The sequence below is a fragment of the Callospermophilus lateralis genome, chromosome 2 (assembly GCF_048772815.1).
Source record: "Callospermophilus lateralis isolate mCalLat2 chromosome 2, mCalLat2.hap1, whole genome shotgun sequence".
Lineage (NCBI taxonomy): Eukaryota > Metazoa > Chordata > Mammalia > Rodentia > Sciuridae > Callospermophilus > Callospermophilus lateralis.
The window spans coordinates 139310767-139330691 of record NC_135306.1 but is presented as its reverse complement, the minus strand read 5'-3'; the positions used below and the strand labels follow the sequence as shown (position 1 = coordinate 139330691).

At 35.1% G+C, this 19925-nt stretch overlaps 1 protein-coding gene across 1 annotated transcript; it reads left to right on the top strand.

Moving 5' to 3' along the window:
- The first annotated feature begins 7819 nt into the window (after positions 1-7819).
- Positions 7820-14630, top strand: Tmem126b (transmembrane protein 126B). The gene is made up of 5 exons (XM_076843907.1): positions 7820-7912; positions 11004-11125; positions 12757-12950; positions 13934-14045; positions 14315-14630. Exons 1-5 carry the CDS (start codon positions 7832-7834, stop codon positions 14484-14486), a joined length of 681 nt encoding a protein of 226 aa, XP_076700022.1. The 5' UTR covers positions 7820-7831; the 3' UTR covers positions 14487-14630.
- Positions 14631-19925: the final 5295 nt, after the last annotated feature.

The following is a 19925-nucleotide window of genomic DNA, read 5'->3' as shown; positions in this document are numbered from 1 at the left end:
AACTCTCAAAAATGAAAGCCCTTCCCCACCCATAAAGTCTCAAAATTTCACTATAACAGAGTTAGTGGCTAGCAACATAGTGTCTTTTGAAGAAATGAAATATAAAATATTATAATATTTGAACATTTAAATTTAATAATTCATTTTCACAGATTTTCTACCTCATATTCCTCTTGATCTTAAATCCTAAAATAAATGGGGTCAGAAGAACTATTTCATAATGGAGGTGCTTGCCATAATTCTTGAAATAGCTTTGAGTAACTTACTAAAAATTGAACCCATGCAGAAAGCTTACTAGTTAGAATTCAGAAAGAAAAGACAGAAGAGACTGGACAGAAGAGACTGGGTAAAACTCATGATCCTCTGCTGACACAGCAACCTATATTGAGGATACAGAGCCCTCAAGTCTTGACCGTTACAAATCCCTGAGCACAAATCATAGCTAGGGAACAGATCCCTTTCCCCCAATAAAAAAATATTATGCATCTCAGCCTTAGTCTTAAAAAAATTATAATCACTGAAATAACAGTAAATGCTAAAAAGTAAGAGCATAAAAGAATATATATGATTAAGAATGAATAGTATTCTAGCAGTTTAGGGGATATAATATTGCATAATAATGAGGGATTTATTTATTGACAGAGGCATGAATGAACTGAATGTCTCAATTCGGTATTGTAAAAACTCAATGTTTTGTGTATATTTTCTGACTATACTCTTCTACCCAAAAATAAGTAATAACAGGCCTAAGGAGAGATAAAATATTCTATTTTGAACGGAACACTTGAGTAGTTCTCCCAAAACTTAACAGTTCACACATCTGTTACCAATTCCTTAGTGTATCATTTGTACACTATCCCAATACATAATATGTGTAAAATAAAATCTATTAACAGATCATTTTACTTCGATGTCTATTGATTTGCTACACAGCATATTCCTAATCAGTAGTTGAACACAAAAATATTCTCTTACATCTCTATCCAGAATTCTCCCTCTTTATGCCTTCTAGATTAATGAATATTTCCCAATATTAAGAATTTATGGCCCGCAGGGTGGTGCTTGCCTGTAATCCCTGTGGCTGGGGGGCTGGAGCAGGAGGATAGCAAGTCAAGCACCCTTGTGTTCATTCCCCATATCAAAAAAAGAAAGAAGGGCTGGGGATGTGGCCCAAGCGGTAGCGCGCTCGCCTGCCTGACATGCGTGCAGCTCGGGTTCGATCCTCAGCACCACATACAAAGATGTTGTGTCTGCCGAAAACTAAAAAATAAATATTAAAAAAAATTCTCTCTGTGTCTCTCTTTCTCTCTTTAAAAAAAAAGAAAGAAAAGAAAAGAAATGGAACTTATGGCTTCACCAAGATATACTTATAAAATCAAGGGACTCAGGAGGCCGAGGGAGGAGGATCACAAGTTCCAAACCAGCCTCAGCAATTTAGCGAAGCTGTGAGCAGCTTAGCGAGACCCGTCTCAAAATTTTAAAAAAGCCTGGAGATGTGTCCTAGTGGTAAAGCACCTATGGTTCAATCTCTAGTAGAAGAAGAAAAGGAAGAAGGAAGAAGAAGAGAAGGAGGAGGAGAAAATAATAATAATTGTGGCCTCATGATTTCCAATAATCTCTCAACCATCAAGATAGAGAATAGAGAATTAAGGATGGGGGGAGAAATTATAAAGGAGCATACAGAAGTGGGGGTGGGTATTAGACATGTTCTATATTCTGACTGTGGTGCTGATTTCAGAGGTACATAAAAACTTGTCCAAATTCATCAAACTGTACATTTTAAATGATGCAGTTTATTATGAATAAATTATTCCTTAATATAGTTGAAAAAACTTTAGGAAAAAAAGATGACCCTTTTGGGGAATTTTAAGCCTAAAAAATAATCCTTAGTAAGTTATTTATTTTACTGTGAATTATAGAAATTGCCAACCTTTGAAAACTATTTTTTCAGCCTGGCACAGTGGCACACACCTGTAATCCCAGCAGCGAGGGAGGCTGAAGTAGGAGGTTCAAAAGTTCAAAGCCAGCCTCAGCAACTTATCAAGGCCCTGTCTCAAAATAAAATATAAAAAGGGCTGGGGATGTGTCTCAGTGGTTCCATCCCTAGGACCAAAGAGGGGGAAAAGCTATTTTTTTCAATCCTTTCTGGGAACTCCTATTTTTATTAGCTGTGAGAAAAAAAAATTAAACAAAAATTGAAGTTTTATAAAATGAAAAAGGTATCTGGATGTAGTACTAGTATGGCAAACATGAAAGTTCAAACACAAATTTGGTAAAATGTCCAGCAAAATAAATAAAATGTATGCAAAATAAATAAAATAGCCACTCAGGAACTGTCAATAAATTCAGGTACATATTTTCCCCTTTATTGATTCTGAAAAACAATTTTTTAACTTGCAAAAATCTACAGATGGAAGGAAAATACAGATAATGAAAGGTAAATGTAAATTAGTGAGATGCTATAAAAAAAATAAATTAGTTAATCCACAAAGTGCTGGAAACAAATAATGAAAGAAGAAAATTTTAAAGAAGAAATAAGCAAAATAGTTCTAAGTTCTTTTTCTGGGAGATAAAAAAGAAAAACAAAAATAACACTTTTATGAAGAATATAGTCAACCCAAAACAAAGACTAAAAGCCTGTGAGTCCAGGAAACAACAATTTCAATTTCAAGAGAGTACATAAGATACATGAGAGAATCGTGCTTTAGAATTCTAAATACACAATATTCTTCATCTTCCTTTAAAAAGGTATAAAATCAAAACAAATGAATATGAAAATTATAATATTTAGCTTGAAATTCATGGTAAAAATCTGTTTATACATGTTCAATAATATCATTGAGAATGGTTGCAAAAAAGTATTAGAAGGAAATAAAGTGTTATATAAATTAATACCATCAGGCAGCCTTCTATACCAGTTAAGAAGATAATAGAACATTTAAAAAAACAGAAATGAAATGAGCATCCATCTGAAAGTATTAAAATGCAATGATTTCTTTAATATATTTAATAACAATAAGAACAAAAAACTTCAAAAAAGAAACTGCATTGTATTAAAAAAATTCCATTGAAGCACAAATTCTGTTCAAAATTCTCAGTGTTCAAAGATAATATTTTATCTTCAAAACAGCCACTTCCTGCTTGAAAACCCAGGAAGAACATAATTTTTTCCTTATGTTAATTCAACATAAAATTGTATTGATTCAATTTATTGAAATAGCCTTTTACAAACCACTGTGATCTTGTGTCACATCAGAAAATACTAATACAACTTATTTTGGATAAGCTCTAAATTTTCATGCAGTATGTCAAAGATTGTCCTAACGGGTTGGTTGGTAGCAAATCAAGAGACTACCATAGATAAGTGAATCATGAATAAAAATCAACTATTGAGGGGGCGGGAGGTGGGGGGAAGAAGTCTGTAACAGAGAAAATGAAGAGTTCTGTTGACAAAACTGAGATCTATAAAAAATGTGGGGAGGCTGAAGTAGGAGAGATGAAAAGTAATACCAATAAAGCAAAACAGAAGGTTTGAAGCATAGCAGTTGCAACTTATCCAAGAGCAGTCAAGAATAGCACCCAGAAATGGATTTACTGAGATTTCATACCCATTTACCTCCCACCATGATTGCAAGTTATCAATGAGAAAATCTCTTAATTTTGAAAACAGTATACAAAATGAACACTAAATGAAATATGTCTTATGAAAACTTTACATTTTAATAAGAATATATTCAACAATGAATAAACACTTGGCCCAATGGATATAGTTGTTATTTAAAATCACATTAACTCTAGCTTTTCCATTATATCTACTATAAATAACAATGAACAGAAAAATATTCAAAATGATGGCAGTGCTTCATGCAGAATAAATTTAGGTTAAACTCTAAAATATTTGTTTTTCTTAGATTATAGAAACAGTAGAGACAGTAAGATTAGCCAATTAATAGGTAATACACATGTAATAATTTGTTTGGCTATTTGTTATAGTCTTCAAAAACAAATATCTGAATACAAACAATTTTAAGAAATTAAAAATAAGAAATGATTTCTTATTTTTCTCTAGATCAGTTCATAAAGTGAATTACATAATGCATATGCTTTAGTATAACACAAATATGTACTTGTTTTGCTACATAGAACATGTTGATTCCTTTAAATTTTTGATCTATATGTCAATCCATTGTTAAGAAAGACAGAAAAATGTAGGAGGAAAGAGGAAGTTTTTAAAGTATTATAGTTTTCAATAATGTGTCCAGCAATTTCTGTAGGAGTTCCTTTAAATGTGGAAACTTTTAAGAAACTTGTTCTATTGGTTTTAGAAACGTAAGATCAGCCTTTAGCTTAATTTATACTTAAAATATTCATTGGGCTTCCTCCACATATCTTTTTATCCCTTTCTCTTGCTCTCTTCCCACTCTTCCTTCTCTTTTCCCCTTCCCAGTTTCTCCTTCCTCTTTCTCCCCAACACACACACACACACACACACACACACACACACATACACACACACACACACACACACACACACTGTTTAACTTTTAGTCCAAAATATCAAAGTTGTCCAACAAGGCTGTCTAGAGAAATGGTACAAAGTGTAACAACACACAATGAGTAAATAAATCAAATAGCCATATTGTTTATTGCCTACATTCCTAAAACCATTCTTATTCCAAATAAACCAACCTTGTCAGATTTAAACAGGTGTGGCTCCAAAATCCAAAAGAGAGTTTATTTCTCTCAGTGACTACAGGGAAGAACTGGGGGAAGAAAACAACACTAGTTTTATATCCCAGTGTGCAAAAAAAGCACAGCTGTAAGTGTTTCAAGGTTTTATATATCACTGCCCCTCTCTCACATACCAGCTTGGATAAAAGCATCCCAGAGGTTACAATTTTTCTCAATGAATCTTCCATATCCAAAGGTAGAAGCATTAAACACCATGCAGAGCCAGGCTGTGCTTTAACTTACAGTTGAGGCTTTAGTTTCATATTGTAGCAATTCATATAATTATACATTTGGATCCATGTTAGCCCAAGAGAGTAAAATTCAATAGTGTTGATATAAATTTTTATTCAAAACTTTCTATAAACTCTTTTTAATTAATACCATCTTCTGCATCAAATTAAAAAAAAAAAAGAAAAAGAAAAAACAGCTTCACTAGGCTACTTTGGAATAAAGTTAACCTGAGGTAGATCTAGGCTAATTGAATCCCCAAGGCCTGACATATAATAAACTATGCTTCAGGAACCAACTAGATGATCAACTCAAGAGTATGAAAAACTACTAAAGGGGAGAAAAATACAGGTGTGTGCCTCATTTGAGGAAATTGTCAACTATGCTATTAAATAATGCCTGAGTCAAGTTACCAAAGTTGTGCAGGTTACCAAAGTTTTGCTTTATCACAAAAGTGACAGAATGAACAAATATGAAATCTATTTTTAAAAATAAATGAAAAAGCAATAAATTTTCCAGTGAAAATAAAATTACTATCTTTTACAACTATAATTATCTCAATAAATATTAAGTTCATGGTGAAGAGCTACACTCTACATGTTCCTTTTTATAAAGATTGTTTAAAAGTAAGTTTGATGATCTAAGAAAACAAGCTAAAGATCACAAATCCTTCTATTCTTATTACAAATGGTAATACAGACAGCCTGATTTATGAAATCATGTCTATAACTAAATATGATAGTCTTACTTCATTTTGCTGTAGCAAAAAAAAAAACTTACTAAATGATGTGCTACTGAAAAGATATTATTATAATAATTTCTCAAATCCAATCAAAATTTTACTCTCCAATGGAATATGATTTTAATTACAAATACCAGAACCAAGAAAAGGGAGAATCATATATTATATAGGAACCTCATTGCCCACCTTTCTTCTTCACTGGCATTCTTGGGTCTTTCACTGCCACCGGATTCAAGATCTCTTTTCAAGTCTCTGCTTGATCCAGCTGGATTGTGGCCAAGAGCCAGGTAACTGTTGCAAACCACTTCACTCTTCAATTTTGAAATCCAGGTCGAGTCTTCTATTTCAGATAAAGAAAATAATGATGTATTTTTTTCCACAGCTAAACTTTCTACACTGCCCACAGTGTTTAGAGAAAAATGACTTTTGAGTTTTTCAATTTTTATAAAAGACGTACTTTTTTTTAAGCTGAGAAAAGCATAGGAAACGTTATAAAAATTCCTCTTCAGGCAGTAACATTTTGAAAGTTCAATGACCAACTCAATTAAGGCACAAACCAAATTTAGACAGCTGTCTCATTACTTTATAAATGATCAAATTAAAAGATGAATTGGTTGATGATAAAGATCCTCAATTCTTAGAGAAAATATTAAATTCCCCCTTTCAAAAAATACTTTTAAAAACCTCTTGGAGTCTGATCTCTAAAAAAGGTGCGGAGTTTGAACAGTTTTCTCTGGCAGAATACAGACTTAAAGGCCCTTTTTGATTTAATGGACCAGAAGTTCCAGATCTCACCCCCTCAGGTAAAACAGGTCCAGCTTGCTGTCACTTTCATTTTTTTCTTCTGCACTCTCCAAGCCCCCAAGGCTTGATCCTTAATGCCCCTCTGATTCTGATCCTCCCATGTATTAATCGAGAGGATTGAAACGAAGGAAAGCAATCCCTTGGCATGGAGACATTAAAGTGACAGTGCTACTCAATGGGCACTTGATGCAGGATGAGTTGGCGAAGCAGATTTCTTCACACTGGAGTCATTCACATCATGCCATCTCTTCGCATCCAAGCAGCTCCCTATCCGGCGAGGCAAAACACTGAGACTGTTCGAGAGGAGAAACCAAACCTTCCCCCCAAGAGGTGTTTTCGGAGACGTTGTAGTAGGATTAGGTATGCAAGCATAAGCTGTTGTGCAAAAGGTCCTCGATTTACTAAATGAGAGTGCAGCTGCTTGGCTTCCACATTCACCCTCTCAATCTCTCTCCAAACTACCCACCTTCCTTTTGGAGAAAAGACAAGACATCCCTCTGCCACCGCCGGCCACCCCTGCCCAACCCCGATCTTATATAGGAGAGCACTGAAATGTCCTGCACCCTCCACGCGATGAAGTGTTTCCTCAGTCAGGAGAAACAGCAGCACTAGAAATTATATAACTCTCGAATTTGGCTTCTCTAAGACATGGAGACTGGAGGGTCGGGGGTTGCGGGTCTGGGAGATACTGCCGGGCCTCTTCGTAATACCCTCTACCCCCGAAACACTGACTACACGGGGTCTTCTCGGGAGACAAGAGGGGAAATTTTTTCTCGGTCCCTTTCCAAGCGGGGCGAAAGGATGGAATATGAGGGGCTAAAGCCTGGGGAGAGGAAGCTAGTCGGGCTGCTCTGACGGCGCTGGGGCGGAGGGTTGGAGGCTCTGAGGAGGAGGTGCCTGAAAAGCCAGAGCTTTTTCAGGTCAGAGAGGAGACTCCCTGAAACTGTGAAAGGAGCGGGCTGCTAGTGCCCAGCTAGCCCGGTTGCCTTGAGAAGAGAAAGGTGTGCGGCAACATTCCAACGCCCAGCCGCCCCTTGTTCCCCTCAGGGTGGGATGAGAGGGAGGGAGGCTGACAAACAGCAGGGGGAGGAACTACTGGGCTGGCAAGGGGGGCGGGCCCACGGGCACCTGGACTTCCTTGAAGCCAATGAATGCCCGTAATTTCTGGACCCCGAGCCCAATCCCAGACCGGATGGAGGGCGCGGCTTTTGACTGGATGGGGGCGGGCCCGAGCTTCAGGCAAGGGGTGAGCGCGGTAAACCACCCCACTTCCCGCCCCGGGCGTTCTGGGGCCCCGCCCACCCGCGAGTCACGTGGGCCTTCAAGATGGCGGCGCACGGGCGACAGGCTGCGGCTGATCTGAAAGGTTCAGGTGCTACGCCGGTGGGAGATGGAGAAGCGCCCGAGGTAGGCAGAAATTCTTAGTGGTAAGGGCAGTGCTTTCCACCCCTTCTAAGTGCTGGCCGACTCTTCTGAGATGATGCACCTACAGAATTTGAACATTTCAAATGAACAGCTCCCAAGGAGGCAGCGCATAATCCAGCCGCCAGTCGCTTTAGAAATAAGCAGAAAATAGAAGACCTAAAATTTAATCCTGATTATCTGCAGCTTATTTTCTTTTGCTTACGTACTTTGTATAGGCTCTTGTTTTAATTAGGAATATTTCCTTGGCTTCTGTCCCTCCCCACCCTCGCCAAATTCTCTTTTCAGATTTTCCCTTAAATGTTCCTTCCTCCAGGAAGCCTTCCCACATTTCCCCTATCTCAGTTGTTTGCTTTTTCTTATATTAAATGGTATCCTCATTCTCCCTTTAAATTCCCTGTTTTTATTCTGACTTTTCGTTAGGTTTTAAGTTCCCAAGGACATTGACTATCCCAGGTCTCTATAAATGATGAGTGAATGTTGATAAAATTCTGAAGGTCAAGTGAAATACACATAAGAACACAACAAACTAAAGCGCTTTGCAAACTATAACCCTACATATACGCACTCTCCCCACCCCCCCTTTTTTTTTTGTACCCAAGGATTGAACTCAGGGGCACTCAACCACAGCGGCACACCCCCAGACCTTTTTTGTATTTTATTTAAAGACAGGGTCTCCCTAAATTGCTGAGGCCGGCTTTGAACTTGCAATCCTCCTGCCTCAGCCTACCAGTTGCTGGGATTACAGGCGTGTGTATATGCACTCTTACTGGTAAAAGTGTGGTGATCTGTTGAGTGATCTTTCCCTAGTTACTTTTTAGGTAAAATGTTGGCTGTAGCAAAATCTTTACATTTTAATACTTTTTTAAAAGGCTTTCTGGAGGCTAAGTGTATAGCTTAGTAGTAGAGCGCTTGTCTAGCATTCGACAGGCCCTAGGTTCAATTCCCAGCACCGCAAAAAATAAAGTCTTTCTGAAAGTTACTAGTTTGTTTATCTGCTTTAAGGATGAGAGTGTAATGAAAGTAATCACTTCTTTGACAGTGCCTTGCAAAGATTAAGCATTCAATAAATATTCGCTGTCCTGTTTTTATTAGTTCAGTATTTATTTTCTAGTAAGCATAATACTTAGGAGGGTTCTTCTTGTTATTTTGTTTTTGTTTTTTCATGTACAGAGCTGAGAGTATAGACTGGGTAGGTGTTAAAACAAGACATTGCCTGAAAGTTTTCTTTTGGGGTGGAGGATTGGTAAGCTTCAGTGAATTGGATGACTGCAGAACAAAAAATTTATGTAAAGTTTCTGATTAATCGTGTTGACAACCAACTTCATAGTACAGTAGATGGGTTAGGTATAGAATCTCCCTCTCATCTTTCTTTTTTCATTAGTGTGTCAGAAAACAAAAGATTAAGTCTATTCCCTGAAAAATTGTAATTTGTTAAATATTTTACCTTTTTGGTTTTTTCCTAACCCCAGAAAATTTGAAGAAAATTTTCTGGCTTGAATGCAGTTCTGTAATGATGCAGGGAAAGAAACTGATCCATTATTACTCACTGTATTATAACACCATAAGAAGGTTCAGAGGAGTCCAGGACTTCTGTGTTTATCCTATGGGGGATATGGTCTTTTCATTAGTTAGAGTTAGTTTGGATACATATCATCCATTCAGCAAATGAGTATTACAGCAATGTTTAAGTCGTGTTCATAGACCAGAGCCTTAGAAGTTCTTGGTACTAATAAAATGCAGATTTTAGGCCTCACCCTACTCCTGTTGAATCCAAATATTTAAGAAGAAAGCTCAAGAGAGCTCATTTCAGATAAATGTACTGTATTATTCTTGTTCATGCTAGAGGCAGAAAACCACTGATTTATCATCTTCTACATTCATTAATCAATCTATTTTTAATTCTCTTGCCTAGGATTCCTAAAATTTGAGATTAAGTAAATGCCCTTGACTATAAAAGTTTTTTAAAATGGAGATTGGTGTGATTTGTAAAGGGCTTTCTATTTTATCTGTTTATTGGTTAATCTGAAGAAGGTAAAATAAAAAGGTTGAACTTTGCATCAGTAGACCTTCCACTTACATAGTAAAGCCACAAATTTGGATTTGCCCAGAAATGTCCCAATTTCCTTGTCTAAATGAAATTAAACAGAACTCTTAAACTCCATGCCAGAGTGGCACAATATTTAACAAATGTTATTATTAAAACTTTTTACAAAGATACAAATACCCAGAGCAGAACATTCAGGGGATACTTTCTGCGACTCCAAGGTTTTTTCCTCACTGATTTCTGTTAAGATACTACCAGCCAAAACCTTATGGTTCTTTGATGTTAGCAACTGTCTATTTATTACATTTGAGACATAGGACCCTTAGGATCAACCCCAGAGCCCAGTGCCATAAAGCCGGGCTCTGTGATGTATCATATAGCTACTTCTGACTAAGACCCTTCCTCCACCCTAAGTGCTACTAAAGAACTGAATGTGTAACATAAAAAATAAGGTAGTCATGATCTACTGCCTCATCCCAGTTTGAAACAGTATCCCCCTCTCTCTGATTTTCTTTCCTTATTCTTGAAAGCAATCTCTGCTCTCTTTTACCCCTGTAGGAAATTTAACATAATCTCCAAAATGAGCTCATGAGAGACAGAGGAAAGAGAGAGTAGTCACCAAAGGGACTACTACTGCTTTGCCACCTGAAGAGGTAGATCAGAGAGGGCACTGGCTACTTCCTTGGAATGAAAGGAGGAAATTGTACTGAAGACAAAAACTCAGTATCTCAGTCACTTATCCTATACTAAATCCTAAAGCAAATTAATATTTCTGAACCTCAGTTTTCTCATCTATAAAAGTAGAGGTGATCATAATTCTGCCAGTTTCTTAAACTATTGTGTGACTTTAAAAAGCCAGTGTCTAACAAATAATAAGACCTCAATAAATGTTGATTGAATCATTCACTTAATATATGAAAGCAAATGACAGTACTTTACTGAACTCTAAATGTTTTTTAGTCTGAATCTGTAGAATTTTATAAGGTTTTATCATTAGCTATTATGGTTCTGGAATTTTGTGTTTTCCAGGACATCAAGATGGCAATTTATATGCATGGTCAGCCCAGTCGTTCTCTAGGAGATGCAAAACTCAGAAGACCAATGGTCATCGACATCATAGAAAGAAAATTCGAGTACCTTAGAAAAGAAAAGTAAGAGACAGAACTGTACTGAAAGTTATTAACTTCATTGGCAGATCTTTTGTATTGCTGTTGTTTCTGAGGATTATCTAAGAAACTGTCACCTTTAATGACTTGGTTATGAATAAAGCTTATTAAAAAATAAAACTAGAGGGAAACAGATAAAAATACTGAATTGTCAGAATATTGGGGTTATGCATAATTTCTTTCACTTCTTTAAAAAAAAAAAATGCCCAGAATTAGGGGCTGGGGTTGTGGCTCAGCAGTAGAGCACTTGCCTAGCATGTGCCAGGCCCTGGGTTCGATCCTCAGCACCACATAAAAATAAAATAAAGGTATTGTATCCAAGTACAACTAAAACAAAATATTTTTTAAATGCCCAGAATTATTGCTAAAACATTATTTGTATAGTAATTTTTTTTTTTAATTAAAAGTAATTAGGAGGGGCTGCGGTTGTAGTTCAGTGGTAGATGGCTTGCTTAGCATGTGTGAGGCACTGGGTTTGCTCCTTAGCACCACATAAAAATAAATAAAATAAAGGTATTGTGTTCATCTACAACTAAAAAAAAAAAAAATTAAGTAATTAGGAGAAAAATATTTGGCAGGTACTTATATTTCATTGATGAGCAGTTATGATTAAAATCAGTTTAGGATTGATAATCTCAACCACAGTGCCAAGTACAGCAAAAAGGAATGTAGTTTCCATGATATACACAGTCTTAGTTACCATTTGGCTTTTAGATTAATAGAACTCAAGAATAAAGTCACACTAATTAGAACAAATTAAAAAATAAAATTAAAAAAAAAGAATAAAGTCAAAGGACAAATAATACTTAACTTTAGAACTTTTTGGATTTATTCATGAGTCCAAGTTAGTAAAACTAGATCTATCAGATCACTTTGGAAGAAGTTTATTTTTTTCCCCACTATTTAGAGAATATTAGTTTCTGTGTGGAAAAAGTTTTATAAATCATAGACAAGTTATTTTGAAAGTATCTGGGCTAATTAAAAAATAATTATTTTCTAGATAGCCTAAGCAATTTTTTTCCTAGATTACCTTAAGCAAATTAATTATTTTAATAGCAGAAAAAGTATTCTTAGAAATAGGTATGTCAGTAGCCATAACATCTAGCTATCTTGGAACATATTTATGTTTATTTGTGTCCAAGTTAATAGCCACAAAAGAGTTACATTTTGGAACCATCCTAAATCCTCTCTTTAGAATGCAAATTCCATGATGAGTGGAATTCTTTTCTTTTTTGGTTTGGTTTTGTTCACTACCCTATCCTTGACACTTCAGAAATACCTTTCACATAGTAAATGCTCAAGAAATATTTAATGCTGGCCATGCACAGTGGTGCATTGCCTATAATCCCAGCAATATGGGAGCTGAGGCAGGAGGATTGAAAGTTGAGGCCAGCTTCAGCAACATAGTGAGGCTCCATGCAAAAATAAAAAATGAAAAAGGTCTGGGGATGTAGCTCAGAGGTAAAATGCCCTAGGTTCAATCCCTAGTACCAAAAAAGAAAAGAAAAAGGAAATATTTGGTGAATAAATATATAATAACAACTACTGAGCAAAGGATACATCTATTATGAGAATATTACGTTAAACTTAATCATTCCTTTTGTTTTCCCTATTAGGACCTTAAATATACCTGGAATGGTGTTCCTTGGGACAACAGCTAGTTTCTTTGGAATATTTGCAAACTTCATTTTCAGATACTGCTTCAAGGTTAAATACGATGCTTTGAAGACATATGCACCATTGACTGCACTTCCATTTTTATCCACTATAGTTACTTATAAGTTCCTTGTAACTGATGCTTTGTATTCAGGTAAATTTAAATTCATGAATATATAATGTAGTTATATCTAAATAAAGTTACTCATTAACATACTAATAGTAATCCCTTACATTTGTATTTTGCTTTACCACTTACAAGGGTATTCACATATAGTTTCCTATTTGATCCACACAACAATCCTGATCAGGCAGGTCAAGCATTATTGTTAATAAGTAACCAAAACTGATACATGTTCAAGTACCGAGAAACAATATATTTAGAAAAGACCAGGCATTGGCATACTATGCACATGATTTCAGATCCTAGTTCTCATCATCTCAGTTGTCGTATCCATGGATTAGACTAATAGTACTTACCTCACATGATTGTTGTGGGAATTAAAGGATGCTTTTTGTTAAATGCCTAACATAGTATCTGGCATACAATGGGCTTCTAATGTTATTTCCTGCTTCATTTTACCTTAAATTTTCCAGGTAGTAATCGATGGAGCGTCTAGTTGTAATTCATTCATTAGATCTTTGTTTAAAGATCCTTTCCCCAGAGAAACCTCTGATTCCCTCATGATAGGTTAGACTTCTAGATAACTTATGAATACATTTTACTTCCAAAGCATTGAACACACTTGTATTTTTTTAATTATTTGTCTTTCTTCCCTAGTAGACTGGTCAGAATGTCTCAAATTTTATGTACCATTATATATTCCTAGCACCTAGCACATACCTGACGCAGAGTAGATAATATGTGTATTAACCTAAAATCCAGGTGTCTGCATGCTAGTTTAGTATTCTTTTATGAAGTTGCCTCTATTCAAAACACATACATAAGAGGTTATTCTCCATAATAAAGTAAAAACCATTTCTAAAATGATATATTAAGTCTGCTATGTCATCAACTTTCAATTTCTAATCTTTTCTACTGTTTTGTGGTTGAACACAATACAAATAACTACTCTTTGAGGTAACAGTGCTTAACCTGAATTCTAAAGAGAGACTAAATTTACTTTTGTTCTCTAGGTAATATAAGCAAGGAAAATTGTGTTCTAAGAAGTTCACTGGTTGGCATAGCATGTGGTATTTTATATCCCAGTGCATTAGCTTTTTCTAAAAATGGACGTCTGGCAGTCAAGTAAGTTTCTCTGTTCATTCCTTTTCTTCCTTTGTTGTTTTTCTTCCTTCTTTTTTTAGGTTAATAGACTCTTCTTATTCCTTAGATATCAATCATACATTCTAATGGAAACACAATAGTTTGATATTCCAAATAGCTAACATTTAATTTTTTTTACTGTCTACATGATTAAACCTATGATGGAAATTATCAGTTTAGGGAAGATTGATGAACTTTTGTATTTTGGTATATTTTCCCAGGAGGTATTATTAACTATTTTTCATTTTTAGGTATCATACTGTTCCAATGCCACCAAAAGGAAGAGTTTTATTACATTGGTTACTTCTTTGTCAAACAGAGATGAAAGTAATGGCAATTCCCCTAGTCTTTCAGACAGCATCTGGAATACTTATTGGCCTACAGCACTATGGAATGTTTGCGAAAACTGTACAAGAAGATTAATGAAAGAATGAGCTAACTCAGCAGAGTGAATTTTTTATGCATTGTTGAAAGAGTGAAAAGTAACTGTTTCTGTCCCTTTGTCTAGTGTGTAACTGATACTCAGTAAATATTTAGTAATTCAATAAATGTAAATGTAAAATAAAAGTAAGTTTCATATTTCTTTCCTCGTTGTATGTGGAAATGGGTTTGGGCCTCAGATCTATGCAGTTAGATATTCTTCACGAAATATTTATCAAGTCCCTGCTATGTCTCAGGCACTGTGTTACATGGAATAAGAAGTGGTCCTTAGGGCTAGGGTTAGAATGAGAGGGTTTGAGAGATACGTACATAATTTGAGAGCATTCAGGAATAGGGCTGCTAACTACTTAAGCAGAAAGAGAAGTTATGGGGAAAAATAATGAGCAAATTCTAAAGGAGGAATTGGAAGGTTACAAGAAAGCAAGGTATGAAAATAACATCCTGCCCATTTCCTCTACTGTAAACTCTCATTCAGTATATTAACTAGTTTCTTGTTGTTATAAAAATTATCTTTCTTATGGAGTTTTGTTTTTAATTTTTTTTTTTGGTTGTAGATGATCACAATAACTTCACTTATTTTTTTATGAAGTGCTAAGCATTGAACTCAGTGCCTTACACATTAGGCAAGTGCTCTACCACTGAGCTAAAACCCCAGCCCTACTATGTAGTTTAAAGAACGTTTATTGCACATATATTTGCCATTCATTAAGAACCAAAGATGTAAAAATTCAGTTCTTGCCCTCAAGAAACTTAATATATAAAGAGTTCACAAATGCTTCTTTAGACTCTAAAAACTACACATTTTTTCTTAGTTCAGTAAATAAACATTGTTTGATGAGACCTTACAGAATAGAATCCCACAGCTCATTCTCCTTGTCTTAACCATATTCATCTTTATATCAAAGCCTTATAATCTGGAAAATATGACAAGGTTGACCTTTGTTTACCTCCTTTACCACCTGAAGTTGCAAAATACAAAATCAAGATACAAAAATCAGTAGCTTTTATGTACACCAGTAATGAACTTTTTCTAAGAGAAATCAAGATAGCAATCCCATTTAAAATAGCTTCAGAATAAGGCTGGGGTTGTGGCTCAGTGGTAGAGTGCTTGTCTAGCATGTGCAAGGCACTGGGTTCAATTCTCAGCACCACATACAAATAAGTAAATAAAATGAAGGTCCATGAACAACTAATAAAAATAGTTTTAAAAAAAATAGCTTCATAAACAATGCCCAGAAATGCATTTAACCAAAGAATTGAAAGATGTTTAAAATGAGATTATAAAATAAAATTTAAAAAACTGAAGATGGCATTAAAAAAATTCTTCCATGGTTAGAAGAATTAATATTGATACCAACTCAAAGTGGTCTACAAACTCGGTGTAATCCCCATCAAAATACCAATGACATTCTTCACAGAAATATTTTTAAAACCCTAAAATTTACATGGAACTACAAAAGACCCCGAATAATCAAAGTAACCTGACTAAAAACAAAGCTGGAGGCATCATACTACATAACTTATAAACATTACAAAGTAGTGAAAATCAAAAAAGCATGATATTGTCATAAAACAGATGAACAGACCAATGGAACACGAAAGAGATCTCAGAAGTAAAGCTAAAAATCTATTGCCAACTACAGTTTGACAAAAGTACCAAGAACAGAAATGAGAGAGACTCTTCAATAACTGGTGCTGGGAAAACTATAGATATCCACATACAGAAGAATGACACTAGACTTCTATCTCATCATACTCACATATCAACTCAAAATGAATTAAGGAATTTAAACCCTGAAACTAATCTAATAGAGGAAAACAAAAGAAACACTTCAGGCCATTGGTATGGGCAAAGATCTTTTTTTTTTTTAATAAGACCTTAAAAGTATAAGCAACAGAGGCAAAAATTGACAAATGGGATTATGTCAAACTTTAAAATGCTTCTACACAGCAAAGAAAATGATAGAGTGAAGAGACAACCTGCAGAATGGGAGAAATTATTACAAGCTATTCATCTGACAAAGGATTAATATCCAGAAGACAAGCAACAGCAAAAAGTGTTTTAATAATCAGTTTTAAAAATGGACATTGCTTAAACGTGGCTGTAAAACCAATGTGATACTGCAATCTGTACACATGGAAAAAAAAGAATTCATACCCCACTTGAATCAAATGTATGATATGTCAAGATCATTGTAATGTTTTGAGCAACTAATAAAATAAATAAATAAATAAATAAACCAGAACAGATATGCTAATGAAATTGGCAAATAGCAAGATAGCTGATTATTCTGTCTCAACCCATTACTCCGTATGTCTTAGTATCGATCACCTTGTCTGCTTTGTGTCAGTTGGTCTTATTTGATCCATATTGTAAAAAGGAGACTAATTTTCTTAAACAATAAGTTGTTAAAATATATGACTGGAAAGTTTTCAATATCAATTATGATCTTTAGTAATTCTTCTTTTTATATATTCACATTATCCTTCTCTTTAATTTCTGTAATAAATTTTGAGTTTATATTTAAAAAATGGACATTGCTGGTGGGACTGCAAATTGGTGCAGCCAATTTGGAAAGCACTATGGAGATTCCTTGGAAAATTAGGAATGGAACCACCATTTGACCCAGCTATCCCACTGCTAGGTCTATACCCAAAGGATTTAAAAATAGCATACTACAGGGCCACATCCACATCAATGTTTATAGCAGCACAATTCACAATAGCTAAACTGTGGAACCAACCTAGATGCCCTTCAGTAGGCGAATGGATAAAGAAAATGTCGTATATATACACAACGGAATACTATTTAGTATTGAAAGAGAATAAAATCATGGCATTTACAGGTAAATGGATGGAGTTGGAGAAGATAAAGCTTAGTGAAGTTAGCCAATCCCAGAAAAACAAATGATGAATGTTTTTTTCTGATATACAGATGCTGATTCATAATGGGGCTGGTTGGGGTTGGGGGCAAGGGATGATTAGACAAACTCTAGATAGACCAAAGGTGAGGGAGGGGAAGGGAGGGGGTATGGGAGTAGGAAGGTCAGTGGGATGAGATGGACATAATTACCCTTAGTACATGTATGAAGACACAAATGGTGTGACTCTACTCTGTGTGCAACCATAGATAAGAAAAGTTGTGTTCTATATGTGTACTACAAACTGTAATGCATTCTGCTGTCATAATAACAAATTAGAATTTTTAAAATTTTAAAAATAAAATACTTGACCTTTCAAAAAATTAAAATTTATAAATGGAATAGACATTTCTCAAAAGAAGACATACAATGACCAGGAAATATATTTTTAAATGTTCAGTTTTGGGGCTGGGGATGTGGCTCAAGCTCGCCTGGCATGTGTGTGGCCCGGGTTCGATCCTCAGCACCACATACAAGACAAAGATGTTGTATCCGCCGAGAACTAAAAAATAAATATTAAAAATTCTCTCTCTCTCTCTCTCTCTCTCTCTCTCTCCCCCCCCCCTCTCTCACTCTCTCTTAAAAAAATGTTCAATATCACTAATTGTCTGGAAAATATAAATCAAAACCACAATGATATGTCATTTCACCCCAGGCAAAAATGGCTATTATCAGAGGCTGGGGTTATGGTTCAGGGGTAGAATGCTCACCTAGCATGTGTGAGGCACTGGGTTCAATCCTCAACACCACATGAAAAGTAAAATAAAGGTATTGTGTCCACCTATAACTGAAAAATAAATATTAAAAAATTACTATTATCAAAAAGACAAAAAATAAATACTTGTGAGGATGTTGAGAAAGGAGAACTCTCACACTAATGGTGGGCATATAAATTAGTACAGCCATTATGTAAAAGTTTGGAGATTCCACCGGAGGGGTGGGGGACAGAAATAGAAATATCATAGGATCCAACAATTCTACTATTGGGTTTATGTCTAAAGGAAATGAAATTAGTATGTCTAAATGATATCTGCACTCCCATTCCTACTATTTATTTTTTTAAAGATATTTTTTAGTTGTCAATGAATCTTTTATTTTATTTATTTATATGGGTGCTGAGGATTGAACCCAGGACCTCACACATGCCAAGCAAGTGCTCTATCCCTGAGCCACAGCTCCAGCCCCGCATTCCTACTATTTACATCAAAAAGTGGAATTAACCTAAGTACCTATTACAAGATGAATGAATATGTTATTGGATGGTGGTAAAGCACCCCTGGGTTCGGTACCAAAAAAAAAAAGTGACTATTGAAAAATAATAATTATTTATTACCTGGCTTGTAACATTTGTAAAGTAAATGTATGACAATAACACAGATGAGGAAGGAAGAAATGAAAGTATAAGATTCTTATACTATATATAAAGGGGCATAATATTACTTGAAGGTAGGTTATGAGAAGCTAAAGATGTTGTTGTGGGTAGAATTGTGCTTCCTCAAATGTTTAGGTCATAATTCAAATACCTATGAATATGTCCTTATTTGGAAACAGGGTCTTTGTAGGTATAATCAAGTTAAGATGAAGTAGATCAGGTTACAATGTACCTTCATCTATTAATTGCTGTCCTATAAGAAAAGGGAAATTTGGGCACACAGACACACACAAAGGGAAGATGGTCACATCAAAGACACAGGGAAATACTGTGAATACAGAAGATGAGACTGAAATGATGCTTTTAATAAACCAAGGGACACCAGGGATTGCCAGCAATCTCCAGATGCTAGGAGAGAGGCAAAAAACAGATTCTCCTTCAAGGCCTCCCTTAGAAACCAATCTTGCCAATACAGTGATTTTAGACTTCTAGATTCCCAAATAGTGAGAAAAAATATTTGTTGTTTTCATACTTTCTTACAATAAATAGCCTTAGGAAACTAACAGACACATGTTATACATGATAAAACAATCATTATAATTTTTAAAAGAATTACAGCTACTAACAGAGATAAAATGGAATTTAAAATTCAAATCATCAAAACATAAAGGCTGAATAAAGGAAAAAGGGAGCATAAAACAATAAGATGAATAGAAAATACCAAGATGATAAACCTGAACCCTAGAATACAAAAAAAATCACATTATACATAAATGGTCTAAATTTTCCCTCATTAAATTCAGAAATTGTCAATTCTAGTAAAAGCTAAAATCCAACTATACATTAACTATAAGAACGTATATTAAATATGAAGATTCACATAGGCTTAAAAATGGAAAAGTTATATTATATTAATACTAAATCAAAAGAAAGTGATTGGAGTGGCTATATTAATATTGAACAAGATAGGTTTCAAAGAAAGAATAATATCAAGAAATAAAAAAGTTATTCACGATGATACAAGGATCAATTGCCCTAAGTGTAATAATGGATCTTGCAAATGTGAAGCAAGAGCTCATAGAACTGAAAAGACAAATAAAAACCTCCAGAATAGTTGGAGATTTCAAT